This window comes from Myxine glutinosa, chromosome 7 (assembly GCF_964187855.1).
Source record: "Myxine glutinosa chromosome 7, kmMyxGlut1.1, whole genome shotgun sequence".
In the NCBI taxonomy this organism is placed as follows: domain Eukaryota; kingdom Metazoa; phylum Chordata; class Myxini; order Myxiniformes; family Myxinidae; genus Myxine; species Myxine glutinosa.
The window spans coordinates 9438496-9457146 of NC_136267.1; the positions used below are offsets into that span (position 1 = coordinate 9438496).

General features: G+C 50.4%; 1 protein-coding gene across 1 annotated transcript in view; it reads left to right on the plus strand.

The window, feature by feature from the left end:
• The window catches only part of LOC137430973 (acetylcholine receptor subunit alpha-like), a 174746-nt gene that overhangs the window by 137897 nt on the left and 18198 nt on the right, over positions 1-18651 (plus strand). The window contains exons 6-8 of the mRNA XM_078781273.1: positions 3971-4208; positions 15115-15338; positions 17508-17747. Coding sequence (XP_078637399.1) covers positions 3971-4208; positions 15115-15338; positions 17508-17747 — 702 coding nt within the window. The remainder of the gene's footprint in view (positions 1-3970; positions 4209-15114; positions 15339-17507; positions 17748-18651) is intronic.

Below are 18651 nucleotides of genomic sequence, written 5' to 3' on the forward strand. Positions count from 1 at the left end.
AAATCTTGTCAAGAATTCATATATAAGGCCATCTGGTTTTTCTGATCATCACATGGTCGTTGTTGTATGTGGCCTACCTCATCACGTGTGTAGAAGTGCATATTGGACTTTCAATGTCAAACTTTTACAAAGTGAGCATTTCAAAGAAGCATTCAGAATGGTATGGAAGGAATGTGAAATGCAAAAGTTTTCCTACCTAAATTTAAGGCAATGGTGGGATTGCACAAAATCCCAAATTAAGTGTTTTTGCCAGCAATACTGTCGTTATAATACCTGTAACACACTCGGTGTGATAACTGCCTTAAAAAACGATATACTTTATTGTGAGCAGAAATCTGGAATGTCCAACGAAAATGTCCAGCAGTTGTCAGAGAAAAGAACACTACTGGCTGAAATGGTGAGAGAGCGTGCATCTGGTGCTTTCGTCCGACTGCGAATGGACAATATCCAACTTGACAAACCAAACAAAGACTTTTTCAACTTGGAAAAGACAGCCAAGACCCCTCAACAAATTCACGCTTTGCGCTCTTCTGCCGGTGCGCTTCTGTCTTCTCAAAGTGACATCAAAGATGAATTACGAAACTTTTATTCAAAGCTGTTTGCCTTGAGAACTGTGAACCAGGAAAACAGAAACGAGATGTTTGAACTGCTCCCATCTTTGTCTGAAGACCAGCGACAACAACTGGAGCCTGGCATCTCTCTCGGAGAACTTACTGTTGCTCTTAAGGGAATTCAAGATGGGAAAGCCCCTGGACTTGACGGCCTCCCAGTTGAATTTTACAAGGCCTTTTGGGACATTCTAGGCCCTACTCTACTTGACATCTTTCATGATAGCCTTGAACAAGGTGAATTGCCACTAAGTTGTCGGAGGTCAGTTTTGTGTCTCCTTCCAAAAAAAGGGAACTTGCAAGACGCCACAAATTGGCGGCCTGTGTCACTCCTAAATACGGACTATAAAATATTGTCGAAGGCGCTCGCGATACGTCTAAAGGAAGTCATCCCCCTTTTGATTGATATTGATCAGTCTTATTGTGTTCCTGAGCGTTCTATTTACGATAACATTTTTTTGGTGAGAGACTTGATCAGTCTCGGTCGTACTACATCTCATGGTTTTGGTTTGGTTCTTTTAGATCAAGAAAAAGCTTTTGACAGTGTTGACCATTCTTTTTTGTTTGCTGTACTACAGAGAGCTGGTTTTGGACAAAATTTTGTTTCCTATGTTAAGTTGTTGTATGAAAATGCATCCTGTCTGTTGAAGGTAAACAACAGCTTATGTTGCCCTTTTCCCTTTCAGCGAGGCATCCGTCAGGGCTGCCCGCTTTCAGGAATGCTATACAGTCTCTCGGTCGAACCTTTACTAGCTTTGCTCCGAAACTCAGTGGAAGGAGTCTCCTTAACAAAAAACCACAAAATGGTTACTTCAGCTTATGCGGATGACATTTGTGTTGCTGTTTCCAGCCAAAATGATGTGGGTGAGGTATTTCCATGTCTGTCCCAGTTTGAGCTCGCCTCCACGGCAAAAGTAAATTGGAACAAAAGTGTTGCCTTATGGGTGGGCCCCAGTCCACCTTCCTCAGCTCTGCCTGTGTTACCAGGAGGAATGCAGTGGAACAAAGAGGGGTTTAAATATTTAGGGTTATTTCTCGGAGTCCAAGCATATGAACATAAAAATTGGGAGGGTTTCTTGGAAAGAATTAAGCAGAAACTGGCTAGATGGAAACGGTTGCACCACCTTCTATCGCTTAAGGCAAGGGTGACAATAATAAATAACCTGGTGGTTCCTTTTATTTGGCATAAAGTTATCCCCCTCCAACCTCCGAGATACTTGGTCACAGGCATTCAGAGGGTTCTAACTCAGTTTTTCTGGGGAGGCCACCATTGGCTTGGACCAGACACGGTGTGCAGACCCCGAAATGCAGGTGGCCAAAGCTTGATACGTGTTCCGAGTCGGATAATGGCTTTCCGCATGTGGACGATAAAGCGTTTATTGTATGGTGAGTGTGTCCCGTGGCGGCCTCTCACAAGCGCTTGGCTGCAGGAAGCAGATGGGTTGAAGTATGACCGAGAGCTCTTCCTCATGGACCTGCAGCATGTCAACACGACTCTGCTCCCCGAGTTTCATCAGAGCCTTCTGAATGCCTGGCAAGTCCTTGGAATACAACGATTAGAGGTGTCCTACGATGCAAAAAAATATATGCATGAGCCATTGGTTCTGAATCCTTTATTCCCTGAAATTTCAACCTCCAGGTCATTTATGCATTGCTTCACCTGTAATGGAATAAACAGAGTGCGAGACCTGATGAAGCCTTCCCTAAATGGATGGTTATCCACCGGTTCTCTCACATCAAAAGTGGGGGTTCGGTCATCTAGAATGGTGGACAAAGTTTTGAGAGTTGTGATTAAAACTTTCAGGGAATTAAATATCGGGTGGACTGGGGCAGATGAAGTGGTGGACTCTCGTCTCTATTTCCCCGAGCTCCAAGTCACCTCAAAAAAACAACAGGGTGTCTTCTCAAAGTCAGATGGTTGCGGTGTGTTCCATGTGATGGGGAAAAAAGGTATTTATGGGATATGCCAAGAGGTGCTTATACCGGGTTTCACAAAACCTTTAAAAAATCGGTGGGATGAGATCATTCCGGCTAATTCGTTCCTATCTCCAGTGTGGAAAGAGATGTATAGGTCTCCAACCTTAGGTCGAACCGGAGACTTAAATTGGAGACTAGTTCATCAGGCCCTGGTCACCAAATACTTACTTAATAAGTTTGATCCTTCTGTACTGAATGTTTGTCCTTTTTGTGAAGAGGCTGAAAATGTGACCCATGCTTTTGTGAAATGTAAGAGATTGGTACCCCTTTTTTGTTTCCTCCAACAGCTCTTTTATAAATTTCAGTTTGTTTTTTCTGTTGCAATTTTTGTGTATGGCATTGAAAGGAGCACCAAGAACAAGACAGCGGTCCCTTTCTTGAATTTTCTGTGCGGAATTGCTAAACTCGCAATATATAAAACTAGAAAGATCAAATTGAGTGGCAGAGATGAAAATGTGCTGTTTTGCTTCAAAGGAATAGTGTCGGCCCGGATAAGTTTCGGCAGTGTGAACGACGATTGTTTTACAGATGAGGTGTTGAGTTTGTTTTTGTAAATTATACTTACGCTCAATGTCCACATATACATGTATATACATTCTTTTTGCTTGTACAACTTTCTTTTTCTTGTAAAAATTTTGCGGTGTTCTTCCATGTGTGTTTTGATACTTTTATAATAAAAGCACATAAAAGTCAAAAAGTCTCTCTCTCTCTCTCTCTCTCTCTCTCTCTCTCTCTCTCTCTCTCTCTCTCTCTCTCTCTCTCTCTCTCTCTCTCTCTCTCTCTTCCTGATTAATTCTGTGTTCTCGCTCCTCCATGAACCTCGAGTTTGTAAACAATAAGAAAGAAAGAAAAAAAACCGATCATGCCTCAAAGCCTCTCTCTGGCATAACATATGAATTATTGAGGAAATTAGGTTTTAAATGGCAGCCATTGTGAAATCCAATATGGCCACCATACAACAAAAACATTTGTGGTCCCAACAGTACTAATTTCGATCCGTGACACTTGTGCACAACATCTGGACGTGTTTCCAAATCCCACTACAAAACTTTAGTTTGAAACATTTCAGGACTTTGAAACATGATGATACAAATGTGATAAATTGGTCAAAGATGTAATTGTTTTGTGTTCATAATCCAAGTTTTTTCTCCTCAATGATCTCGTGTAGGAGAAGGTCCAACCTGACCTCAGCAGGTACACGGAGAGTGGCGAATGTGTGATGAAAAGTTACTTGCCCATAGAAAGCCACTATGGCACCCCAACAAGTTTCATTAGGTTTTTTTTTTTTTTACCACATCCACCACCAACACCAGTGGAATCACCTTTTCAGGAATTCTCACACATTCCTCCCTTATATTGTGCTACTTTGCATTCGTTTGATGCAGGAGGACTTACAGCCTGACCTTAGCAAATTTGCGGAGAGTGGCGAATGGGTGATGAAAAGTTATCGAGGCTGGACCCACTATGTGTACTACACCTGCTGTCCTGACACTCCTTACATCGACATCACGTACCACTTTGTGATGCAGCGCTTGCCCCTATACTTCATTGTAAACGTCATCGTTCCTTGCCTCCTCTTCTCCTTCCTCACGGGCCTCGTCTTCTACCTCCCGACTGATTCAGGTTTGGTGTGGGACACTTTTAGTTGAGGTTTCCACATGAGACATTGGCATTAACTGAGACATAGTGTCTCTGCACAATCTATATTTCCTACAGGCCGCCATTTTGTCTGAGTCTCGATATTCCCCAACACTGAGAGCACGAGTGGAAAATTTGATTGGTCGAGATGTCGTAATATGGCGTAATATTTTGTCCAGTACTTTCTAAACTGGTGGTTTTTGGAAATGCCAACAAGGTGATTTGTGTTCTACACAGTGTTCAAGTACCGTATCATCTATATATGTATAACAGTTTGTGTGTGTGTAATGTTACCGATAGACTCCTAAACGGAGAGGCTCACGTACTTGATATTTGGCACAGACATGGCCATTGAGCCTGGGAAGGACATGGCCGACCTAAAAATATTTGACGAGATCCATATTTTTTATTCATATTTACCTCAGCGCATTTCAGTGAGGAATATTATACACGGAATCTGAGTGGTGGCAGAGCAGCGCGCTGATTCGCTCAGAGCGATCATGTGATGTTCCATCCCGGCCGCCAGACCATTGAACATAAAACACAGTTTGTGTGTGTGTAATGTTGTAATGTTACTTCCCCTCCCCCCTCCCCTCCCCCTCCATTCTACCCTTCCCCTCCCCCTCTCCTTCCCCCCTCCAGCCCTCCCCTTCCCCCTCCATCCTCCCCTTCCCCCTCCCTTCCCCTTCCCCCTCCCTTCCCCCTCCACCCATACCCTCCCCTTTCCCCCTCCGCTTCCCCACTTACCCTCCCCCTTTGTCCCCCCTCCCCTCCTCCACCCTTCCCCCACCTCCCCCCTCCCCTCCCCCTCCCCTTCCCCTCCCCCTCCCCTTCCCCTCCCCCTCCCCTTCCCCTCCCCCTCTCCGTCCCTCCCCCTCTCCCTCCCTTCCCCCTCCCCTCCCCCCTCTCCCTCCACCCTAACCCCTCCCTTACCCTCCCCCTTCCCCCTCCCCTCACCCCCCTCCCCTCACCCTTCCCCCCACCCTCCTCCCCTACCCTCACCCTTCCCCCCTCCCTCACCCCTCCTCCCCTCCCCTCACCCTCCTCCCCTCTTCTCCCCTCCCCCCGTTCCCCTCCCCCCCCGTTCCCCTCCCCTCCCCTTTCCCCTCCCCCTCCCCCGCCCGGCAATGCCAGGTACTTCTGCTAGTACTAAAATACGCCATTTGTGTCTGTCTGTCTGATGAATTTTTGACACCAATACATGCCGTCGTTACTTATCCAATCTCAACCAAACTTGACAGGATGACCAAGGGTTACATAATGAAGGTTGTAGCGCAAGGGGGTTTTCTCCCCCGAGCGGGGTTTCCCCGCCATTGCCGTCAATGGGGTTGCATGTTGAGGTGTATATCAATGTTAAATTAGCTTTATCGTGGCGTTTCCCAAAGAAGAAGATTTATCGTGGCGTTTTCCCAAAGAAGAAGATTTATCGTGGCGTTTTCGAAAGACGCTTTGAATAAAAAAATTAATGATAATCGCATATTGTTAATGTTATTACAAAACAATATTAATACTAATAATGTCCCACTTCCCCAGGCGTTTTTCCTGTAGTGACAACGTGTATAAATAGCCTATAGTTATAATGGCGTTTCTGTGGGAGCAACGGCTTCCACAGGATGTAAAAAATATTATGCACCACAAACACATATGCCTAGCTTTTTAAACAGTCGCTAATGCTCTTTATAACACTAAATAAATAATTTGGAGGAATCCCGACATCCATGAAGTAAGTTTTACTTCCAGAACTGTGCGAAGATCTACTGTACTGTGGCGGACACAAAAGCCCACTGGCGTGGTGACATCATTCCGCGCACCCAAGTGGGCGGTGGCCACGCACCAGGGGTAGGCGTGGCCTCATGATATACACCGGGCGCCCAGCCCGGGACAGTACAGTGTTACAGTGTAGTCTTACAATAAAGACATTTATATGTTACCGCTTGTCCGCTTCCTCCTTGCTCACAAGCAGCGCGCGTAACGCCGCGCTTTACTGGTGACCCTCGACGTTGGATCTGCTGGAGCGATCCTTCCACACGCGACGCCATCGCCATGGCCGACTTCGTCAAACTTCCGGAATTTTGGGAGGCTCAGGCCGAAGTCTGGTTCGTCCAGGCCGAAGCCCAATTTCAGCTTCGGCGCCTCACCGGCGATGACACGCGCTATTGCCACGTCGTCGCCTCCCTCGGGCCCGGCACGGCCGCTCGAGTTGTGTCCGTCCTTCGCCACCACCGAACGGCCACAAGTACGAGGCACTCAAGCGGCTACTCCTAGCCACGTTCAGCCTTACGGACGACGCACGGGCCGACCGCCTCCTGGATCTCCCCGAGCTCGGTGAGACGCGCCCGTCGGTCCGAATGGACCATATGCTGTCACTGTTGGGCGACGAAGCCCCCGGTTCGCTATTCCGGGCGCTTTTCCGGCGCCAACTTCCAGCGCAGGTCTGCCTCGCGTTGGCCGGGACCGAGCTAACGGAACCCCGAGCATTGGCGGCCGAGGCGGACAGGTACTTCGCCGCTTCGGACATGCGGGCGAGCGTCGGCGTGGCCGTCACGGCCCTCGACGCTGATGTTCAGCAGCATGTTCCACAGCATCAGCTTCTACAGCACGCTGATGTTCAGCAGCATGCTGATACGCACCTCGTGAACGCCGCCACGCCCCGCCCACCGCCGCGGCGAAAACCGCCACCGCGGGGAAACCCGCCAACTCCACCGGCCTGGCGGAGCCAGCCGCGCTCCTCCAGCTCCACCACCTGGTGCTGGTTCCACGCCAAGTTCGGCCACGAAGCTCGGCGGTGTCATCCGCCGTGCTCCTTCAACGGGTCGGGAAACGCCCGGGCCGGCGCTCAATAGTGGCGATGAGCGCCGGCCATTCGAACAGCCTGCTGTTCATAACGGACACCTTCTCCAGGCGCCGTTACCTGTGCGACACGGGAGCGCAGGTGAGTGTCATTCCCGCCGGCACGTCAGACAAGCACGCCGCGGGTGGGGGCCCCGCGCTGCTTGCCGCGAACGGGACGCCCATCCGTACGTACGGAAAACGCTGCCTCTCTCTGCGGTTTGGAGGGCAGGTTTTCCGATGGACGTTCGTCACCGCCGACGTGCCCACGGCACTGCTTGGCGCGGACTTCCTGTGCGCTAATGGGCTCCTGGTCGACGTCAAGCGCAGACGGCTTGTCCAGGCCGAGACGTTCAGCTCGCTCGCTTGTGCGTTGCCCAGCTCAACGAGCGGCTTGCCAAGCGGCTTGCCGAACGATTCGGTTCCGGCCACGTTGGTCTGTACGCTTCCGGCAGCGGACGCATTCACCCGCCTCCTCGCCGGCTTCCCGGCCCTCACGCGGCCCACCTTCTCGGCGGGGGCCGTCAAGCACGGGGTGGCCCATCACATCCCCACCGTCGGGCCACCGGTCTACGCCCGGGCACGCCGCCTCGAGCCGACGAAGCTGGCGGTGGCAAAAGCGGAGTTCGCTACCCTGGAGCGACTCGGCATCGTTCGGCGCTCAGAGAGCGCTTGGGCGTCGCCGCTGCACATCGTGCCGAAGCCCGGCGGGGGATGGCGACCGTGCGGGGACTATCGCCGTCTCAATGACGCCACGACTCCCGACCGCTACCCCGTCCCCCACATTCAGGACTTTTCCGCCCGTTTGGCGGGCAGGTCCTTCTTCTCGAAGGTGGACCTCATACGCGGCTACCATCAGGTCCCCGTCAGGCCGGAGGACGTCCCGAAGACGGCGGTCATCACGCCATTCGGACTCTTCGAGTTCTTGCGCATGCCCTTCGGTCTGAAGAATGCGGCTCAGGCGTTCCAGCGACTGATGGACAGCGTCCTGCGCGACTTGGATTTTGTCTACGTTTACCTGGACGATATCCTCGTCGCCAGCGCGTCCCGCGAAGAGCACCTACGCCACCTCCGCACGCTCTTCGAACGCCTGGGCCAGCATGGCCTGATTGTGAACCCCGCAAAGTGCCGGTTCGGCGCCGCCACAATCGATTTTCTGGGGCACCGTGTCACCAGGCACGGAGCCGTCCCCCTACCGGCCAAGGTGGAGGCGGTGAAGGGGTTTCCGCGCCCCCGCACGATCAGAGGGCTGCAGGAGTTCCTGGGCATGGTGAACTTTTACCATCGGTTCCTGCCCCGTATCGCCCAGCTCCTGCGCCCCCTGCACGAAGCTCTCCGAGGTAAGCCGGGCAAAGGCGACGTTACCTGGACCGAGCAGATGGACACGGCGTTCACGGGCGCGAAGCTCGCCTTGGCTAACGCCACCATGCTCGCGCACCCGGCGCCCGATGCACCGATCGCCCTCACCACCGATGCCTCGGACTACGCGGTGGGCGCAGTGCATGAGCAATGGGTGCGTGGAGCTTGGCAACCGCTGGCGTTCTTTAGCCGGCAGCTTCGCCCGCCCGAACGCCGTTACAGTACCTTCGACCGCGAGTTGCTCGGACTTCACTTGGCGGTCAGGCACTTCCGCCATCTGCTCGAGGGCCGGGCGTTCACTGCCTTCGTCGACCACAAGCCGCTGATCTTTGCGATGGGCAAAGTCACCGAGCCGTGGTCGGCCCGGCAGCAGCGTCACCTCTCGGCCGTGTCCGAGTACACGACGGACATCCAGCACGTCGCGGGGAAGGACAACCCGGTGGCGGATTGCCTTTCCCGGGCCGTCGCCCACGCAGTCCACCTCGGCATCGACTATGCCCGGATGGCAGCGGACCAGGCCGCTGACCCCGACGTCCAGGCCTTGCGGACCGCCGTCACGGGCCTCCGCGTCACCGAGGTGCCGTTTGACGGCGCGGGCGCGGCCCTCTTGTGCGACGTCTCCCTCGGGCGTCCTCGCCCCATCGTGCCCGCGGGCTGGCAGCGCCAGGTGTTTGACGCCATCCACGGCCTGTCCCACCCGGGCGCGAGGGCCTCCCAAAGGCTGATCGCCGACAAGTTCGTCTGGCATGGCCTCCGGAAGGCCGTCCGCGGCTGGGCCAGGACGTGCCTCGCGTGCCAGCGCGCCAAGGTGCACCGGCACACCCAGGCCCCGTTGGCCCCGTTCACGGTGCCGGAACGCCGGTTTGACCACGTCCACGTGGACCTGGTGGGACCTCTGCCCCCCTCGCGGGGTTTCACCTACGTCCTCACCATGGTGGACCGCACCACCCGGTGGCCGGAGGCCGTGCCCTTGGCGTCGACAACGGCGGCCGATGTCGCGCAGGCTTTCATCGCCACCTGGGTCGCCCGGTTCGGCGCCCCCTCAGACATCTCATCCGACCGCGGCCCCCAGTTCACCTCGGAGCTCTGGGGGGCGGTTGCCCAGGGGCTCGGGGTCCGGCTGCACCGAACCACGGCCTACCACCCCCAGGCTAACGGCCTGTGTGAGCGATTTCACCGCTCATTGAAGGCCGCGCTCCGGGCCACCCTCCGCGACGGCGGCTGGGTCGACAGGCTCCCCTGGGTCCTGCTGGGCCTCCGGACGGCGCCCAAGGAGGACCTGCGCGCATCCGCGGCGGAATTGGTCTTCGGGCAACCGCTGCGGGTGCCGGGCGAGTTCCTCCCCGACTCCACGGCACCATGGTCCGCGGCACAGCAGCGCTCCGCTCTGCAAGAGACCGCCCAGAGGTTCGCCCCGGTGCCAACGGCATGCCACGGGCACCCACCGACGCACGTCGCCCCGGAGCTTCTCACGGCGGAGTACGTCTTCGTCCGCCACGATGCCCATCGGACACCACTGCGGCCCCCGTACGACGGGCCTTTCCGCGTGCTGGAGACCGGGGCGAAGCACTTCACCCTGGACATCGGCGGTACTCCTGACCGCGTTTCGGTAGACCGCCTCAAGCCGGCCCACCTCGATGTGGACCATCCACCGCCAGTGGCCCGACCCCCACGTCGGGGCCGCCCTCCTGCGGGCGGACCCCCGGCACCGCCCAGCCCCGCCGCCACGCCGCCCCCCGGTCCTGCACCCATCCCAGGGGCAGCCAGGGGCATCCCACCTGGCATCCCTGCACCCCGGACGCCGCCGATCGCCAGGGGGCGCTTCGGCCGGGTCATTCGTCTGCCCCGCAAACTGGCCCTCCAGGTGCGCGGGAATTCTGGGGGGGCGCGTGTGGCGGACACAAAAGCCCACTGGCGTGGTGACATCATTCCGCGCACCAAGTGGGCGGTGGCCACGCACCAGGGGTAGGCGTGGCCTCATGATATACACCGGGCGCCCAGCCCGGGACAGTACAGTGTTACAGTGTAGTCTTACAATAAAGACATTTATATGTTACCGCTTGTCCGCTTCCTCCTTGCTCACAAGCAGCGCGCGTAACGCCGCGCTTTAGTACTCTATATAACCCACATATGTTGGGTTAATAACATGGCCCTCCCTGCCACGAAAGTGGCGTTTTCGTAGCGGTCTTTTGAAACTCGCTCCTGCTGATTCATACAAAACTGAAAGGGAGAAGCTCGGGTTGTGCTCCTTTGCCAGGCAGCTAGCTAGCGCTTGCCAAGCCAGCCGTTCCTCAACGGTTTTGAATGGAGTGCTTGCTTCTCAAATGCTTAAACCACTTGACGATCTCTCCACAAGAAACTTGGTAAATGAACACACACCCAATGTTCTTGAGACCCACCCATAGATGGACTGTAATCTATATACCCCAAAGACGAATGACCCTTCCTGCCCCTCCCGGAGTCTGCGGGTGTACTAGCATAATTAAATTGACATAAAATAAAGATTTTAAAGAACGTAGATAAAAACAAAACAAACCACATTAGTTCTTAGTGACTATTTTTTGTGCCCTTTTTGACCTCGCTAAAGACAGTGTTTCCTGTATGGAATGATTTTCAATTTTGTTTCATTGCCAGACAAGGAGACAAACTAAAACAAGTGAATCCTCTTGGATTGCGCTGAGGTTCAGGCATGGAATTTCGAGCCTCGATCATGGTTTGAGCCTCGATCTTGTATACAAAAATAATAATAATAATAATAAGAACCTTGGGCCGAATCTCGCGCTTCACCAGTGCGCGTGCGCGAATTTACGTCACGTCGGCAGCGAGAAGGGGTTCCCCAACACGAACCAATCAGGAACTGCCACGTCACACTTATATGATCTCAGAATTCCTGTGACAGGAATTCGCGTTACACTGGCTGGAAGTCATTCGCTAGAGGCGCTTCCTCAGCGCTAATAATTATCTTTCTCCTCTTTGCGCAAGAGCAATCGGGACGAGATTCTGTACAATTTGCCAACTTCAGAGTCGAAGTAGTGCTAAACTGCAGGTTTGCAGTTTGATTCATGTTCCCATTCGTGTTCTACAGTGTTAAATCGATAATTAAATTGAATTTAAGTATTTCCTTGATCACAGACTAATGTCTGTGGACAGACAGACCGACAGACAGTGTGAACCAATTGCTTAACCCCACTGTGATATTCACACGTGGGGTAATGAATGAAATAACAGCCGTCTTTATCCCAGTTCAGAGGATATTTCCATGTTCGGGATATGCTCGGCCCATTCGGGAGATCGCCAGCCTGTTCGCGAGATGTGATGTCCATTCGTGACATGTGATGTCCATTCGTGAGATGTGATGTCCATTCGTGAGATGCTCGGCCGATTTGGGATATCGCCAGCCTGTTCGCGAGATGTGATGTCCATTTGTGAGATGTGATGTCCATTCGTGATATGTGATGTCCATTCACGAGGTGTAGTCCAATTCGCGAGATGTGATGTCCATTCGTGAGATGTGATGTCCATTCGCGAGGTGTAGTCCATTCACGAGATATGATGTCCATTCGTGAGATGTGATGTCCATTCGTGAGATGTGATGTCCATTCGCGTGATGTGATGTCCATTCGTGAGGTGTAGTCCATTTGCGAGATGTGATGTCCATTCGCGAGATGTGATGTCCATTTGTGAGATGTGATGTCCATTCAGGAGATGTGATATCCATTCGTGAGATGTGATATCCATTCATGAGATGTGATGTCCATTCGCGAGATGTGATGTGCATTCGTGAGATGTGATGTCCATTCGTGAGATGTGATATCCATTTGTAAGATGTGATGTCCATTCGTGAGATGGGATGTCCATTCGCGAGATGTGATGTCCATTCGCGAGATGTGATGTCCATTTGCGAGATGTGATGTCCATTTGCGAGATGTGATGTCCATTTGCGAGATGTGATGTCCATTCACGAGATGTGATATCCATTCACGAGATGTGATATCCATTCACGAGATGTGTGGTTCTTTCGTCAGATGTGTAGTCCATTCGCGAGGTGTTGTCCATTCGCGAGATGTGATGTCCATTCGCGAGGTGTAGTCCATTCGCAAGATGTGTTATCCATTAACGAGATGTGATGTCCATTCGTGAGATGTGACTTTCATTCGTGAGATGTGATGTCCATTCGTGAGATGTGATATCCATTCGTGACATGTGATCTCCATTCGCGAGATGTGTGGTCCTTTCTTGAGATGTGTGTTCCATTCGCGATATGTGATGTCCACTCGCGAGATGTGCGGTCCATTCACGAGATGTGTGGTCCATTCGCGAGATGTGTGGTCCATTCCTTAGATGTGTGGTCCATTCACGAGATGTGTGGTCCATTCACGAGATGTGTGGCCCATTCGCGAGATGTGTGGTCCCTTCGTGAGATGTATCGTCCATTTGCGAAATGTGTGGTCTGTTCCTGAGATGTGTGGTCCATACACGAGATGTGTGGCCCATTCACGAGATGTGTGGCCCATTCACGAGATGTGTGGCCCATTCATGAGATGTGTGGTCCATTCCCGAGATGTGTGGTCCATTCACGAGGTGTGTGGTCCATTTGTAAGATGTATGGTCCATTTGCGAAATGTGTGGTCCGTTCCATGAGATGTGATGTCCATTAGCGATATGTGTGGTCCATTTACGAGATGTGTGGCCCATTCGTGAGATGTGTGGTCCATTCGTGAGATGTGTGGTCCGTTCACGAGATGTGATGTCCATTCACGAGATGTGATATCCATTCACGAGATGTGATGTTCATTTGTGAGATGTGATGTCCATTCGCGAGGTGTAGTCCATTCGTGAGATGTGATATCCATTCGTGAGATGTGTGGTCATTTCGTGAGATGTGTTGTCCATTCATGAGATGTGATATCCATTCGCGAGATGTGATGTCCATTCACGAGATGTGATGTCCATTCACGAGATGTGTGGTCCTTTCATGAGATGTGTGGTCCATTCGCGATATGTGTGGTCCATTCACGAGAAGTGTGGCCCTTTCGCGAGATGTGTGGTCCCTTCGTGAAATGTATGGTCCATTTGCGAAATGTGTGGTCCGTTCACGAGATGTGATGTCCATTCACGAGATGTGATGTCCATTCACGAGATGTGATGTCCATTCACAAGATGTGATATCCATTCACGAGATGTGATGTTCATTTGTGAGATGTGATGTCCATTCGCGAGGTGTAGTCCATTCACGAAATGTGATGTCCATTCGTGAGGTGTAGTCCATTTGCGAGATGTGATGCCCATTCGTGAGATGTGATATCCATTCGTGAGATGTGATATCCATTCGTGAGATGTGTGGTCATTTCGTGAGATGTGTTGTCCATTCATGAGATGTGATATCCATTCGTGAGATGTGATATCCATTCGCGAGATGTGATGTCCATTCGCGAGATGTGTGGTCCTTTCCTGAAATGTGTGGTCCATTCGTGATATGTGATGTCCACTCGCGAGATGTGCGGTCCATTCCTGAGATGTCTGGTCCATTCACGAGATGTGTGGTCCATTCACGAGAAGTGTGGCCCATTCGCGAGATGTGTGGTCCCTTCCTGAGATGTATGGTCCATTTGCGAAATGTGTGGTCCATTCCTGAGATGTGTGGTCCGTTCGCGAGATGTGTGGTCCGTTCGCAAGATGCATGGTCCGTTCGCAAGATGCATGGTCCGTTCGCAAGATGCGTGGTCCATCAGCGAGATGTGTGGTGCGTTCACGAGATGTGATGTCTATTTTCGAGATGTGTGGTCCATTTGCGAGATGTGTGGTCCATTCACGAGATGCATGGTCCAATCTCGAGATGTGTGGTCCGTTCACGAGATGTGATGTCCATTCGCAAGATGTATGGTCCGTTCACGAGATGTGTGGTCCCTTCATGAGATGTATGGTCCATTTGCGAATTGTGTGGTCCATTCCTGAGATGTGTGGTCCGTTCGTGAGATGGGTGGTCCGTTCGCGAGATGTGTGGTCCGTTCGCAAGATGCATGGTCCGTTCGCGAGATGCGTGGTCTGTCCGCGAGATGTGTGGTGCGTTCACGAGATGTGATGTCCATTTGCGAGATGTGTGGTCCATTTGCGAGATGCGTGGTCCATTCGCAAGATGCGTGGTCCATTCTCGAGATGTGTGGTCCGTTCACGAGATGTGATGTCCATTCGCAAGATGTGTGGTCCGTTCTCGAGATGTGTGGTCCATTTGCGAGATGTGTGGTCCATTTGCGAGTTGTGTGGTCCATTTGCGAGATGTGTGGCCTGTTCCCGAGGTTGTTGGCTCATTCGCGAGATTGCTGGTTAATTCTGGAAATTGCTTATGAACTTGCCATAACTGGAGGAAATACAGAAGGAATATTGTTAATGCAAGAGCACCTGGAGAGCATTCCAACAATCAACGTTTTCACAACCAAGTGTAACTTTTAGATGCTCGGAATGATCGTGAAATTGATAATAATCTGTGGAGTTGTGTTTTCTAGATCAATGAGGAGATGAACAAGTTATTGAAATGTTATAGTGATGTAGGTGAGATAGTCCAAACTTAAAAGTGGAAAACTTCAACTAATCAGGTCCTTTCACATTCTCGTATCTTGAAAAACCTTATGATATAATATTCATGTCACATGATACTCATCCCTTATGATACTCATGTCATTATCACCTCACCATGATATTGCAGGTGAAAAAATGACGCTGGTCATTAACGTCCTCCTGTCACTCACCGTCTTTCTCCTGGTCATTGTGGAGCTTATCCCATCGACTTCGAGCGCCGTGCCCCTCCTTGGAAAATACCTTCTCTTCACCATGATCTTTGTCATCACTGCAATCACCATCACAGTCATGGTCATTAATATCCACCACAGAACACCCAACACCCATACGATGTCACCATGGGTGAGGAAGGTACGTGAGAGTGACCGTTCTTAACCATAAAATATATGAAACAGTGCCTAACACTTGCCTAACCATACTTTGCTATAACCATGGGCTTAACGACTCCGCTCAGACCAATCGTGGATCCTGAGCCCCAGGTACCCTGAGCATCTAATGAAGGTGACTGCTGCACAATGACCGATATCTCATGAAGGTGACTGGTGCACAATTACCTTTATCTCATGAAGGTAACTGGTACACAATGACCTACATTTCATGAAGGAAACTGGTACATAATGACCTACATCTCATGAAGGAAACTGTTACCTACAATGACCTATATCTCGTGAAGGTAACCAGTACCACAATGACCTATATCTCATGAAGGTAACTGGTACATAATGACCTACATCTCATGAAGGTAACTAGTACCCACAATGACCTATATATCATGAAGGTAACCGGTACCCACAATGACCTATATCTCATGAAGGTGACCGGCACCCACAATGACCTATATCTCATAAAGGTAACTGGTACATAATGACCTACATCTCATGAAGGAAACTGTTACCTACAGTGACCTATATCTCGTGAAGGTAACCAGTACCACAATGACCCATATCTCATGAAGGTAACTGGTACCCAAAATGACCTATATCTCATGAAGGTGACTGGTACCCACAATAACCTATATCTCATGAAGGTGACTGGTACCCACAATGACCTATATCTTGGTGAATGGTGCACAATCACCTATATCTCATGAAGGTGACTGTACACAATGACCTATATCTCATGAAGGTGACTTGTGCACAATGACCTTTATCTTATGAAGGTGACTGGTGCACAATGACCTTTATCTCATGAAGGTGACTGGTGCACAATGACGTTTATCTCATGAAGGTGACTGGTGCACAATGACGTTTATCTCATGAAGGTGACTGGTGCACAATGACCTTTATCTTATGAAGGTGACTGGTGCACAATGACCTTTATCTCATGAAGGTGACTGGTGCACAATGACGTTTATCTCATGAAGGTGACTGGTGCACAATGACCTTTATCTTATGAAGGTGAATGGTGCACAATCACCTATATCTCATGAAGGTAACTGTACACAATGACCTATATCTCATGAAGGTGACTGGTGCACAATGACCGTTATCTTATGAAGGTGACTGGTGCACAATGACCTATATCTCATGAAGGTGACTGGTACCCACAATAACCTATATCTCATGAAGGTGACTGGTACCCACAATGACCTATATCTTGGTGAATGGTGCACAATCACCTATATCTCATGAAGGTGACTGTACACAATGACCTATATCTCATGAAGGTGACTTGTGTACAATGACCTTTATCTCATGAAGGTGACTGGTAACCACAACGACCTGTATCTCATGAAGGTGACTGCACACAATGACATATATCTCATGAAGGTGACCGGTACCCACAATGACCTACATCTCATGAAGGTGACTGTACACAATGACATGTATCTTATGAATGTGACTGGTACCCACAAGTACCTATATCTTATGTTATGATGGTGCCTGGCACCCACAATGACCTATATCTCATGAAGGTGACTGTACACAATGACATATATCTTACGAATGTGACTGGTACCCACAAGTACCTATATCTTATGAAGGTGCCTGGCACCCACAATGACCTATATCTCATGAAGGTGACTGTACACAATGACATATATCTCATGAAGGTGACTGTACACAATGACATATATCTCATAAAGGTGACTGTACACAATGACATATATCTCATGAAGGTGACCGGTACCTACAATGACCTATATCTCATGAAGGTGACTGTACACAATGACCTATATCTCATGAAGGTGACTGTACACAATGACATATATCTTATGAAGGTGACCGGTACCCACAATGACCTATATCTCTTGGTGACTGGTGCACAATGACCTATATATGATGAAGGTGACTGGTACCCACAAGGGCGTCGGCCTACTCTTGTGACAAACATGTCCCTTACAATCTCTGCTTTCCACCCATGAATGATAACAGATGGGACGCCTTGCTAAACGCCACACTTGATGGATGGCATAGTCATTGGTGCATGCTCATCCTGTGAATCCCCCCTCCCCCTCCCCATCTCTGGAGTGAAGCCCCCCCCGCCCCCCTCCCAATACTGGTCTCCTCCATCTTCCAGGTCTTCATTGACACAATTCCCAACTTCATGTTCTTCTCTACGATGGAACGTCCATCGACGGACAGGCTGGAGCATCGAAAATTTCCCGGAGATTTGGACATCTCGGACATCTCGGGCAAACAGAAGTCACCGGGGGAGATGTATCGGGAAAATTTGGCTCAAATGCCGCGGGCACGACGGGTGGCTGAAGGTGTGAAGAGCATCGCAGACCACATGAGGGATGACAAAGAATCCAACAATGTAAGAGGAGATGGCATTTCAAAAATCTATTGTTTCATTCTGAATAGATGTATTGGTGAAGAACAGTCGTAGGTAACCTAACATAGTGCTGGAGCCGTGTGTGCGTTCCTCGCCCTTCGGACTTTATCAACGATTGATTTGTAATATTCAAGTGAAGGGAATTTATATAATTTGTGTTAAAAATGGAAAAATAAATTAACGTACTTTTTCAGATTAGAAATAAAACAGCAAAACGATTTAAAATCGATGCAAAAAGTGTTACACTTCCGGTTCCTCGTCCATCCGCTAAAATATCGTTCTACTTCCGGTCCTTCGCATCAAGCACCCAACTCTGCACTGCAAGTCATTCATGACCTCAACGATAAGGATACTTCCCGTTAGCACGTACCCTCAGCGCCGTAACCTTTCGTCCCGGAAGAAAAGCCCAAACGGTCTCTTCTGCACTGCATTCAGAAATGTTTACAACTTTACCGTTCCCCAAACATCATGATCATTCAATGGAGCCACAGTTACTGAGGCAACACATACGGAAAGTAGATGCCTCAAGCACATTTTCTTACCTTTTAAAGGATTCGTTTCAAAGATGCTTCGAAGCTCCGAAGATGCAGAAAGACAATTGAGTCAACCATGAGGAGGGCCAGTGACAATCAGCCCCTCCAACAGGCCTTGTGGCCCCTTTTAGTGAGGTGGCTTATAGGAAAAGCGTTACAGGCCGGACAACGCTCTAACTTTTCCAAGGAATTTATTTAAGGTACTTTGATTCATTTCACAAGGGTAGCCATTAAAAATGGGGAATAAAAAATGTCCACAACATGCTACCGCTCTAAATATATATGATTACTTTATACATCTCTCTATAATTCCAGTAATCTCTGTGTGTCTGTGACCGCTGTTTCTCGACAAC